The 12,975-nt window shown below is 46.4% G+C and overlaps 1 protein-coding gene across 2 annotated transcripts in view; it reads right to left on the reverse strand.

Moving 5' to 3' along the window:
- Positions 1-12,975, reverse strand: part of LOC140735803 (rab11 family-interacting protein 1-like) — a 56,277-nt gene that overhangs the window by 14,963 nt on the left and 28,339 nt on the right. For both annotated transcript variants that reach the window (XM_073061299.1, XM_073061290.1), the window contains exons 4-5: positions 6,245-7,019; positions 1,529-3,421 (exon numbers count right to left, since the gene is read on the reverse strand). In XM_073061299.1, coding sequence (XP_072917400.1) covers positions 1,529-3,421; positions 6,245-7,019 — 2,668 coding nt within the window. The remainder of the gene's footprint in view (positions 1-1,528; positions 3,422-6,244; positions 7,020-12,975) is intronic.

The following is a 12,975-nucleotide window of genomic DNA, read 5'->3' on the forward strand; positions in this document are numbered from 1 at the left end:
CCCACAAGCTCTGACTGCTGGAGGTCCATGAGCCAGCCCTCATTAGAGGATCGGAGTTGGAGGGCGTCAGTAACTTTAAATTCCTTGGTGTTATCACGTCAGAGGACCTGACCTGGGACCAGCACACAAGTACCTCTGCTTTCTTGGAAGTCTGTTGTAATGGCATGTTATCTAAAACTTGTATAGATCCAGAGTAGAGAGTATTTTAACCTCGTCATCTCTTCCCCATTTACCGATCTGAAATATCAGTAACTTCTCTTCTCAGAGGGGTAGTACGGCAACACAGCACTACAGTTTCATCACAAGACCCCAGAACATTGGAGCAGAATTAGGCCATTCAGCCCATCATGATGCTGTTCACTGACTATAGCTCAGTCTTTTAACACCATCATTCCCATGACCCTGACTGATAAATTATAGAACCTGGGCCTCTGTACCTCCCTCCGCAATTGGAACCTTGACTTCCTAACCGGAAGACCACAATCTGTGCAGATTGGTGATAATATCTCCTCCTCGCTGACGATCAACACTGGTGTACCTCAGGGGTGTGTGCTTAGCCCACTGCTCTACTCTCTTTATACCCATGACTGTGTGGCTAGGCATCGCTCAAATACCACCTACAAATTTGCTGATGATACAACCATTGTTGGTAGAATCTCAGATAGAAATGAGGGCATACAGGAGCAAGATATTGCAGTAGTTGAGTGGTGTCGGGGCAACTTTGCATTCAATGTCAGTAGGACAAAAAAGCTAATTGTGAACTTCCGGAAGACAAAGGAATCTAAACCAATCCTCAGGGGGGGTTCAGAAGTGAAGAGAGTGAGAAATTTCAAGTTCCTGGGTATCAAGATCTGAGGATCTAGCCTGGTCCCAAGATATCAATGCAGCTATAAAGACAACAAGGCAGCAGCTATATTTCATTTGGAATTTGAAGAGATTTGGTCTGTCAACCATTAGATGTACCATTCTGACAGGCTTCACCACTGTCTGGTATGGGGGTCTACTGCACAGGACCGGAAAAGCTACAGAAAGTTGTCAAAATTAGTCAGCTCCATCATGGGCATTAGCCTTTGTAGAACCCAGGGCATCTTCAAGGAGCGGTGTCTCAGAAAGGCAACAATTATTAGGGACCCCATCACCCAGTACATTCCCTCTTCTCATTGTGGCAGGAGAACAACACAAACTCTCATCTTTGGAATATTGGAGGAAACCGGAACACCCACAGGAAAGCCACATGGTCACGAGGATAATGTACAAACTCCTTACAGCCAGTGGCAGGAATCAAACCCTGACACTATAAAGAGATTACGCTAACCTGCTACATTGCACTACCATTCCTTCAGGCTTTGCCCCCATCAAATGCATATCCTATGAAAGAAAACAAAAGCTTCTCCCAATTCCACCTCAGCTGAGAATTTAAATTATAAAAATTAATCCTTCTTTCCAACTCAACACAAAACAACCACCATATTCCATATTGAGACAAAACATTTAAGAAATTTGAGCTTAGGGTAGCTCAAACCCTCACCTGTGTTTGGAAGGCACTGTTGACCCATTGCTTTGTGAGGGAATTGGTTGCGTCTCTGTAGGCAAAACCTTTACCTGAAGCAGCTTCTTCTGGCCAGAGCTCTCTGCTTCGTGAGAACTCCCAGCTGGAGGAGGATCATCGGGCGCAGGGCAAGCGGACTGCAACAAAGCGGACGGAGACAGAGGAGGAACCAAGAGCCCAACAGAATCCAAAGGTGTAGGAGAAGCCCCAACCTCTCCAGAAACAAAGTCAATGGACTCAACCAGCTGGGAAGAACTCGAGGAAGCCACTGCCGAACTCGCAGAAGTCTGCAATTCTTGATCAGTGAAAGGCCCTTCATTCAAGTGCAAACCATGGCCAACATCCAAAATATTTGGCTCGATAACATCAGCTGTTAGCTCTGGATTCCCAAAATTAGCTTTCACGGATAGTTTTTCACTGTCGTTTTTATCAGGAAGAGCTGTTCCTTTACTTTTATCTGTGCTCTGATCAAAAGGCTCCCCCTCAAATTCACTCAAGGTCACTTCATTGTCACTTTGACTTTCATTATCCAACTCCTGCAAGTGGGCTTCGCTCTCATTAGTCTCCATCATCACAAACTGCGAGCTGCCCAGGTCACTGGAATCAGTGATGATCTGGTTTTGATCTGATTTCAGGGCAAAAGGACTCTGTTCTTCTACCTCCCAAGCCAGGGTCACAGCAGGTGGGGTTGGAGGCCCCAGAGATGGCGACTGACTACCAGCCTCTGCCTGCTCCATCGTAAAAGCATCTTCTGTAGAAACTTCCAGCTGCCCGCCAGTCCCCAGACTGGAAGGACTGCCCATGTTTACGTCCATCTCCTCCACCATGGGGACCAGAGGGTCGGTGATCGCCTCTGAAGAACCAGCCCTCAAAATGGTGGAGGGCTCAAGCTCAGCTACCAGCGTTCCACCACAGCCACCTTCCCCTTGGCCAGTCAACAAGTCATAAACAGAATTCCCCACTGCCAAAGTGGGGTCAGTCTCTCCACCCTCAGCGGACCCTACCGCCATCTCCTCGTGTTCGTCTTTCCACTGAAAGGAGATCAAGTCCTCTAACAGTTGTCCCTCTGAAGGTTGCAATAAGCCATCACTGGCTTGGTTCATCGCCATTAATTTTCTTGGTGCAGGAATTGGCAGAACCTTCTCCCCCTGGACCAACTGTACATCTGAACTGGACAAGCTGCTGCAGGGTGAGATGTTGGGTGGTTCCAAAGGCTGGCTGGCTTCTGACACTGACATAGGGTCGAAGTTGATCAAGGGCAAAGGATCCATAGACACCTCTCCTTGTGAAGCCATACTCCCAGGCATCTCCATCTCCTCTTCACTACCTCCACCCCCAACTTCTTCAGTGTTTTCTAACCTGCCTTCTGGAATAATTTCAATTGGAGAACTTTGAGACAGGTCACATTGCTCAACTGCGCTGTTGGGCCAATCTTCGCCAACGCTCCTTCCAGTCAGCTCCTGGAACAAGCACTGAGCCGACGTCTTGCTGCTCTGCATGCATGGCACCTCAGCTTCCTCAGATCGTCCCATGACAAACTCAGTGGGGAACTGGCTGGTTTGGGTGTCTAAGGAGGTGGAAGGGGGAGAGGAGCCACAAGCAGAAGGCAGAGGCGAAGGTGAGAGTTGGAACTCGTCTGCGCAAGATGAAGATCCCACCGAGTCCAACTTGGCATTCAACGAAGAGTGTAGAGGTTGTGCAGCTGGGCTATAGGTCAAATGGAGGCTGGAAGAGGCAGAGCCATTCAAACCTATAGCAGGAGCCAAGCTAAAGGGATCGCTCACAGCAGGAAAGGAAGGAGAGCAGGGCTCTGTAAGCAAAGGAGATGACAAGGAGCTGGCTTTGGTTTCGGCCTCTGGAGACACGTCCAGTCTGCAAAGAGGACAAAACACCAGTCAGCTGGGTGAAGCATCACCGTCCCTGAGGCAAGTTTAGGGAGAGCGTCAAGACTTCCCCTAGTCAATTAAACAAAATAATCTTTATTACCAGTACTGTCAAGGGTATGCAGAGTCCCTAGTAGAAAAACGTAGGGAAAGGATCGATCAGCTTCATTCGCCATACACTTACGTGCAATAGGAAATTGTTGTGGTGTATGAGCCAATGTGTGACATGCAACAAAACATTCAACAAGAATAAAGAATTATATTTTAAAGTACAAGGTAAAGCATGTAAAGTTAGAGGAACCATTTACAAGAACTAAAAGCCAAGACACAGCAGAATTAGTCCATTGAGTCTGCTCTGCCATTCCATCATGGCAGATTTATTATCCCCATTCTCCTGCCTTCTCCCCATAAACAATGACACCCTGATTAATGAGAACCTAACAAACTCCGCTTTCAATACACCCAGTGACTTGGCCTCCACAGTCACCTGTGGCATTGAATTCCAGATTTACCACCCAGCAGCTAAAGAAATCCCTCAACTCCGCTTGAAAATTTAACGCCTGTGGATTCCTTTGTGGATCTGTGGATGTGCTGGTGATGGGTTTATTTTGCCCAGCTCACCATCTCATTTATTCCTCCCTCTCAGATCGAATATTCACTGATTCAAATACTGACCTCCTTCAAAAGGCAATCCACTCAAAGGAATGTCACTCCACAAGCAGGAAAACAAACAAACTGGGAGAAAATAACCAAACCAGTGCCGCTAAAGGTTTTGACATGATACAAGAAAAAACACAGAAACTGTATTTGATAAAACTTGCCAAATTCCACTCACCCACCATTCTCTCCACAGTTAAAGTCAATTAGGTGTTAGTGTTATTCACTCCACAGTTAAAGTCAATTAGGTGTTAATGTTGTCACATTAGGGACAACTCCTCAAAAGGCAATGGTTCAAAAATGCATCATCCATTATTAACACAAGAGATTCTGCTGATGAAGTGCCTCGGGCCAAAACAATCTCTTTTATTCCTCTCCATAGGTGCTGCCTGACCTGCTGAGTTCCTCCAGCATTTTGTACAACTCTACCATCCCTCATTAAAGGACCCCCCCCCCACCGACACACACCACCCAGGACATGCCCTCTTCTCGTTACTACCATCAGGAAGGAGGGACAGTAGCCTGAAGGCACACACTCAACATTTTAGGAACAGCTTCCCCTCTGCCAGATTTCTGACGAGACAATGAACCTTTTTGCATGCATTTTTACATTTTTATTAACTACATTTCTTACTGTGATTTATAGTTTATATTTTGCACTGTACAGTTGCTGCAAAACAAAAATAAAATCACTACATACTCCCTGTGACCACTATCAAGTGCAGGAGTGGAACTCAGTGTGGTCTTCAATGTGTTGTGCATTCGGGGATGTTCTTCGGCACACATTATTGTAGTGCATAGTCATTTGAGTTACTGTCAGCTTGAACCAGTCTGGTCATTCTCCTCTGACCTCTCTCATTAACAAGGATTTTGCTTTTCCACACCATTCTCTGTAAACTCTGTGCCTGAAAATCCCAACAGATCAGCAGTTTCTGAGATACTCACACCTTCCCATCTGGCACCAACAGTCAAAGCCACTAAGATCACATTCCTTTCCCCATTCTGATGTTTGGTCCAAACAACAACCGAACCTCTTGACTACGTCTGCATGCTTTTATGCAATGAGTTGCTGCCACGTGATTGGTCGATTAGATACTTACATTAACAAGACGTACTAAGGTGGTCACTAAGTGTCAGTGATAAAAAACATGATTGTGCTTCTATTTTTACTGAGACTATTTAATATTCTGCATATTTTCACAGCTGTGGAGGCAATATTTTAAATATGCTGTAAACACTTTCACCTGAACTTGATTCTGATGTGGTTTAACGGTGGCAGGAGAAAGCCGCAGCAGACTGCACTTATGATTAGATTATCACTGTCACTTGTACATTGAAAAACATCAACTGCGTCCACGACCAACACAGTCCGAGGGTATGCCGAGGGCAGCCCGCAAGCCCCACCACAGCACGTCCACAACTTGCTTCTGCGGAATTTGGGAGGAAACCCACACGGTCAAGGGGCGAACATACAAACTCCTTACAGAATTGAGCCCAGGTCTATTCTATTGCACCGTAACAGCATTATGCTGAGCACTGCACTGTGCCAGACTTACAGTGCATGCATTGTCCAAATAAAAACCTTCCATTACCTTACCAGGCAGGTCAAGGAAAGATCAATAAATGCAGATTTTACCAGCGACAGCAATGCCTGATCAATGACGGGGAACAAAGTTGGGCAACAGTAGGAAAGAGAAGCATTTCAGTCAATATGGACAACTATTTAAAATTCATAATTAATCTTCATTAAGGACCCCCCATCTCCCAGGACATCCTCTTTTTTTCTACCAACAGGAATGGCTTAAAAACAAAGATAATGTCCTGGAGTGGCCAAGTCAGAGTCCTGACCTCAATCCAATTGAGAATTTGTTGCTGGACTTATAAAGGGCTGTTCACTCACGATCCCCATGCAATCTGACAGAGCTTGAACAGTTTTGTAAAGAAAATTAGGGAAAACTAGCAGTGTCCAGATGTGCAAAGCTGATAGAGACCGATCCACACAGACTCAAGGCTGCAATTGCTGCTAAAGGTGCATCTACTAAATACTGACTTGAAGTGGGAGAATACTTATACAATCAATTGTGTTTTGTATTTGTAATTTAGATCACTTTGTAGAGATTTGTTTTCACTTTGTGATCACATTTGCCAGACTTACTTGGGTTTGACAGCAGCTGTCCTGTTTCCCCACAAGGAGGTTGGTGGTTTCTTCGCCTCTGCCGTGTCAAAGGGGTTCTGCGAGTCCTTGGTTCCAGAAGCCTTGACAGCTTCGGTCTTCCTGGAGAACAGAGGTAATATGCCACCTCGTTTGGGCTCCTCCTTTTTGGTCACTGCTTCAACCTCTGGAGTGGGCTGAACTTTCTTCTCCTCCTCCTCTTCAGCCATGTCCTCGAAAGGGTTGAGTGACTTGGTACTGCCCCCGACGACATTCACTGTGTCAGTGTTTTTACCTGCTGACTGCTCCCTCTCGGGGCTCCGGGGCAGACTAACATCTCTCTCCTTCAGCTGGTCAGACCTTTGGGTGGTCAGGTCGCCCGTGCTCCCAAAGCTCTGGGAGGCTGACGGGGTCGTAGATTTCAGCACTTGGACACCAAACGAGAGTCCGCTGCTCGTCTCAGCTGAGGGGGTGGTCGACTTGGACGACAGGTCCTCCAGGGAGGCGTAGAACTGACTGTTTGACATCAGCTTGGGATCACTCCTTGGCTTCGAGTGAGCGATGGGATTCCGCTCCTCGTTGTAAACATGGCTGCCATTAATGCAGAGATTGGACTGTGACATCGGGTCACTCTTTGGTCTCAAGCCACCGAAAAACGAAGGAGCTTCTTTCTTCCCCGTGGCCGATGGCGTTAAATTCACCTGCTTGGTGTCTGCACTCGAAGTCCTCTTGTGGGTCATAATTTTCGGTACGTGGAAAGTCTTGCTTGAGCTTTCCTCTGGAAATTTAAGGGGTGACAATTAATGCCCTTTGCATAATAATCCCTTACAACATGGACCCATTGAAATTTCAGTGTTTCCCCAGGGCTGTAGAGGTCTTGCTTTCCTGACCAAGACTCAATTTTGGTCAGGAAAGCCTGATTAATACAGTATGGAAGCAGGCATTTCAGTCTACAATGTGCACACCAACCAGCCAGTACCCATCTGTCTGATCCCAACTTGATCCACAGCCCTCAACTCCCAGGTGACTCGTGCTAAACGTCATCAGTAGTTCTGATTCTGCCTCTCCGACAATGTCCCAGGTATTCACCACACCCTGGGTGGAAAAAATACCACGTACAAAATAAATTGATCAAAATACATTCATGCCATCATATGCATGAAGATTCATTTTCTTGCAGGCAGTTACAGGAAAAGGAAACGCAGTAGGAACTACACATGAACAAAGACTGACAGCCATTGTGCAAAAGACAAATTGCAAATACAAGTCCCGGGAACACGTAAAGGGTTACCCCTCGGATCCCGCACCACAAATTTACATCCTCTAATAAGAGGGGGCATAATTTAAAGGTGATTGGAGGAACCATACAAGGGAGGGGATGTCAGAGGTAGTTGATTTTTTTTAAACTGCGGGGGGGTGGGGGGTGTATGGAACATGCTGCTAGGGACAGAGGTACAGGCTGTGTGGCCAATGCACCCACCTCACTATGTCCTCCCCCCCCCACCCTCCCCAGAATATTTAAGAAACTCTTAAACAGAAGAAAATCTGCAGATTCTTGAAATCCAAAGCAACGCACAAAATGCCGGAGGAACTCAGCACGCCAGGCAGCATCTATGGACGAGCAAGTTCTAGGCCGAGACCCTTCATCAGGACTGGAAAGCAAAGGGAGAAGTCAGAGTACGAAGGTGAGGGGAAGCGAGGAAGTAGTACAAGGTGGCAGGTGAGACCAGGAGAGAGGAGGGGGGTGAGGTAAAGGGCTGGAGAAGGAGGAATCTGATAGGAGAGGGTAGAAGAACATGGGAGAAAGGGAAGGGGAGGAGGACCAGAGGGAGGCGATGGGCAGGTAAGATGAGAGAAGGGAACAGCAAGTAGTTAATGAGGAAGGAGAGAGGGGGCAATTACTGGAAGTTTGAGAAATTGATCTGCATGCCATCGGGTTGGAAGCCATCAAACCTCGATTGAAATTCTTAGATAGGCACACAGATGATCTGAAAAGGGAGGGCAATGTAGGAGGGAAGGATTAGATTAATCTGAGAGTAGGTTAAAGCTTCGGTACAACATCATGGGCTGAAGGGTCTGTAGTCTGCTGCAATTTCCCATGTTCTGTGATAATGTAACTGAGGCCAGGGCATACAGGGTGAAGAGAGCAAGTTAAAATTGCCACTGGTAAAGTTGGATCAATGCTTTTACCCAAGCATCGAAAAGCCGTCAGATTTCTGACCGTGAACCCAATAACACCACATTACTTTGCTTTTCTTTGTCATTTTCCTTTAAAAGTGACGGAGTTACAATAGGAGATTGATGTATTGCATCAAATGCGTCACCAGAGACTCGAGTTTCTACAGAGCTGTCAGACTGTCTGGTATGAAGGATCACTAGAGGCTGCAGAGGGTTGTTGAGTTCCATCGGGGCAACAGGCCACCACTGATGACATCTTCAAAAGGTGAAGTCTCAGAACGGCGGCATCCACCATTAAGAAACCCCACCAACCAGGGCATGCCCTCCCCTCATTACCACCAGAGACGAGGTACAGAAGCCCAAAGACAATGTACACAACATTTTAGGAACAGCTTCTTCCCCTACACCATCAGACTTCTAAATGATCCATCAACACACCTCAATTTTTTCTGCACCATTTAAAAAATATTTCACGGTCTAACTTTAGTGATTTTAATGTATTGCACTGTACTGCAGCTGCAAAACAACAAATTTCTCAAAATACACTAAACCTGATTCAGGTTCTGAAAGATGCACTCTGATTAAATGACCAGCACTCAAACTCTACTTGAAAGAGCCAAGCTAAGGAACCTATTCAGCTCTTAGAGGACGGCTGAGCCATCATCTGGGTATCGGGGAGGAGATACGTCTCTATCAAAGGAGGTGTAAGGTGCTCCTTCCCTCCGCTAGCCTGCAGGTCACCCTCGGGCAAGGTGTAGCACCTGCTTAGCACCTGATCAGGGTCACCTGAAGCCATGGGAGCAGGTGGTGGATGGTCGTATGAGCAGCCGGTGCAGATCACAAGTCCTGGTTATGTGACCACTGACACCAGGCGGACAATCTCTGAAGAGTATTGATAATGGCTGGGGTCACCTGTATTGTAAAGGTACTGCCCAGAAGAAGAATTCTTCGTAGAAGAATTTGCCACGAAAAATCACGGTCAAAGACCATAATCGCCCGTGTCATACAACACAGCACATAATGATGCTCCACCTTCATTGCAATCTTACCATTCCTTCCCAACTGAGCAATTGGTTATTAGGAAAAGCCGGGTCTGTTTTCCCTGGAACGGTGGAGATTGATGCAATTGAGCTACACCAAGTGGAGTTGATGGAGTGTTCTGGGGAGCAGTTATACACTTCATCTGAAAACCATAAAATCTACCTTAAGGGTTCTAAGACACCAGTCCAAAGTTAAACAAGGCTTAAACAAGACAGCTGGGGGTGGGGGGGGGGGGGGGTTAATTTCGAAACTGATCAGAACCAGTTTTAATATCACTGGCATACATCATGTGCAACAGCACATATTTTATATATGTATATACGTGTATACATATATTTATATATACACACACTATTTGTTTTTTTCTATTAAATATTTAAATAAGTCATGCAAGAAATAAAATATGGAGGTAGTGTTCACGGGTTCAATGTCCATTCAGAAATCTGATGGCAGAGGGGGAAGTTGATCCTAAATCGCTGTGTGTGTGCCTCCAGGCTCCTGTACCTCCTCCCTGATGGTAGCAATGAGAAGAGGACATGTCCTGGGTGATGGGGCTCCTGTATGATGGATGCCGCCTTTGAGTTATCACTCCTTGATGTCCTGGATGCCAAGGAGGCTCGTACCCACCATGGAGCTGACTGAGTTCACAACTCTCTGCAGCTTCCTTCGATCCTGCGCAGTAGCTCCCCCATACTAGATGGGGGGGTTAGAGTGGACAGCCAAAAGTCCTGATCACACCAGTCTGCCCAGTACAGATTACAGTCATTTGTCACAAGGTACACAAACTCGAAGCTGTGCAATCTGTTCACCAGTCCAACCCCGCCAGCTCAGTCACCAGAGAGAAATGTGTGTTGGATCATTTGGTTAGGTGGCTTCTCACCACAAGCACTAAAGATTAAAGACTAGCTTTGTCGAACCCTAGTGAAATGTGCCATTCGTGTGTCAAGTCAAATCAACAAAGACTGTACTGGTGGTGGCCAGCAGGTGTCGCCACACTTCCAACCCCAACACATCATGCCCCCAATTCACCGGCCCTAACCCGTGTGTCTGGAATGAGAGGGGACTAGAGCACCTGGAGGAGATCCATGAGGCCATAGGGAGAATGACCAAACTCAGGAGGGAATTGAACCCCAATTGGTGATCACTGGAACTGTGACCCAGAGCACTGGCTAATTCACAGCTGACAACCCCATCAGTACAGGGAAGCTTTTCTGGATAGGCAATAAAAGTTGGTTGTGATGGGAGTCAGGACAGTACAAAAACTCAAGGGCATAGGAGCAAATTGGGCCACTTGACCCATCGAGTCTCCTCCGCCATTCCATCATAGCTGATTTATTTTCCCCTCAACCTCATTCTCCTGCTTTCTCCTCGTAACTTTTGATGCCCTGACTAATCAAGAACCTATCAATCTCTGCTTTAAATATACCCAATGACTTGGCCTCCACAGCCATTTGTGGCAATGAATTCCATAAATTTATCACCTTCTGGCTAAAGAAATTCCTCATCTGTTCTCTGGTCTTAGACTGCTCCATTGGAAGAAACATCCTCTCCACATCCACCAATTAGACTTTCCAGCATTTGATAGGTTTCAATGAGATCACCCCCCCCCCCCCACCGCCCCAAGTCTTTGAAACTCCTGAGGCCCAGAGCCAAACACTCCTCATACCTTAACCCTTTCATACCTAGGATCATTTTCGTCTGGACTCTCTCCAATGCTGGTACATCCTTTCTTAAATAAGGGGCCCAAAACAGCTCAAGTGAGGTCTGACCAATGCCTCACAAAGCCTCAGTGTAATATTCTTGCTTTATCTTCTTGTCCTCTCAAACTAAATGCTAACATTGCATTCTCCTTCCTTACCACTGACTCAACCTGCAAGTTAACTTTGAAAAAAGAACAGCGGGTACTCAGACTGCAAAATTCTGATTTTCTTTCCCCCTCAGACGCAAACTCAGAGCCTTTTATGGGGAAGCACATTTTTAAACTCTGTACTCGATGTTCAATTATTTGTGGAGACAGATGGATGTCCTTCAGCATCATGTTACCAACATTAACCCTTGGCCCACTGCAATGCAGCTCTTTAGTGAGCTGCAAGGCTGGGTTCAATTACCACCACAGCCCGTAACGAGTTTGTATGTTTGCTCCATGACTGCACACATTTTCTCCAGGTGCTCCAGTTTCCTCCCACGGTCCAAAGACATACAGGTTAGGGTTAGTAAGTTGTGGGCACGGTGACATGTGCAGGCTGCCCCCTGCACATCCGCATACTGTGTTGGCTGTTGATTTAAACAACACATTACACTATGTCTTGATATACCTGTGACAAGTAAAACTAATCACTCTCTTCTGGTTTCATTTCCTTCCTTTTCAGTCCTGAAGAAGGGTCTCAGCCTGAAACATTGACTATTTCTTTCCACAGATGCTGCCCGACCTGCTGAGTCCCTCCAGCATTTTGTATGTGTTTCTCCAACCACTCTTTCAGGTCCCTGTCACCTTGAGCTGCCCTGGGAACAAAGTACCTGGCTTTCAAGATCTCAAATCCACAAGCTCCCCTCCTGTATACCAACCAATTCCCACAGATTCACCAGCTTTTGGAGGAATGCAAACACTGTGGAAGAAAGATCCCATGAAGACAACCGAGTCACTTTAGCGCAAAAGAGATATGTTAATGCAAGGTGGGTTGTAAACCGTTAACACAAAACAAAATCTAGAGGAACTCAGTTGGTCAGGCAGCATCTATGCAGAGCAATAAACAGACAATGTTTTGGGCCGAGACCCTTCATCAGGACTGGAAAGGAAGGGGAAGAAAGCCAGGATAAGGTGAGGGGAAGTAGAAAAAGCTGGCAGATGATAGGTTGAGACCACGTGAGGGAAGAGGTAAATGGGTGGGGGTGAAGTATGAAGCGAGGAGCGATAGGTGGGAAAGGTAAAGATCTGAAGAAGAAATCTGACAGGACAGGGGAGTGGACCTTGGGAGAAAGGGAAGCACCAGAGAGAGGTGATCGGCTGGAGGTGTAAGAGGGAAGCCACAATGGGGAATGAAAAAAAAAGGAAAGGGGAGGAGGAAGAAATTATCAGATGTAGGAGAAATTAATGTTCATGACATCCAGTTGGAGGTTACCCAGACTGAGTCAGAAGTAAAAGTGCTGAGGCCTCAGAGTATTTGAGCAGTTTTGCTCCCCTCATCTTGGAAAGGATGTGCTGACACTGGAGACGGTTCAAAGGAGGCTCACAAAAATGATTCCAGGATTAAACAGCTTGCCATATGAAAAATGTCTGACGGCTCTGGGCCTGTATTCACTGGAATTCAGAAGAATGAGGGAGTGACCTCATTGAAACCTATCGAATGTTGAAAGGCCTCAATAGAGTGGATGTGGAGAGAATGTTTCCTATAGTGGGAAAGTCTGACCAGAGGATACAGTCTCAGAATAGAGGGGCTTCCTTTTAATGAAGATTTTCTTTAGCCAGAGAGCGGTGAATCCATGGAATTCGTCGCCACAGACAGCTGTGGAGGCCA

Source organism: Hemitrygon akajei, chromosome 1 (assembly GCF_048418815.1).
Source record: "Hemitrygon akajei chromosome 1, sHemAka1.3, whole genome shotgun sequence".
Lineage (NCBI taxonomy): Eukaryota > Metazoa > Chordata > Chondrichthyes > Myliobatiformes > Dasyatidae > Hemitrygon > Hemitrygon akajei.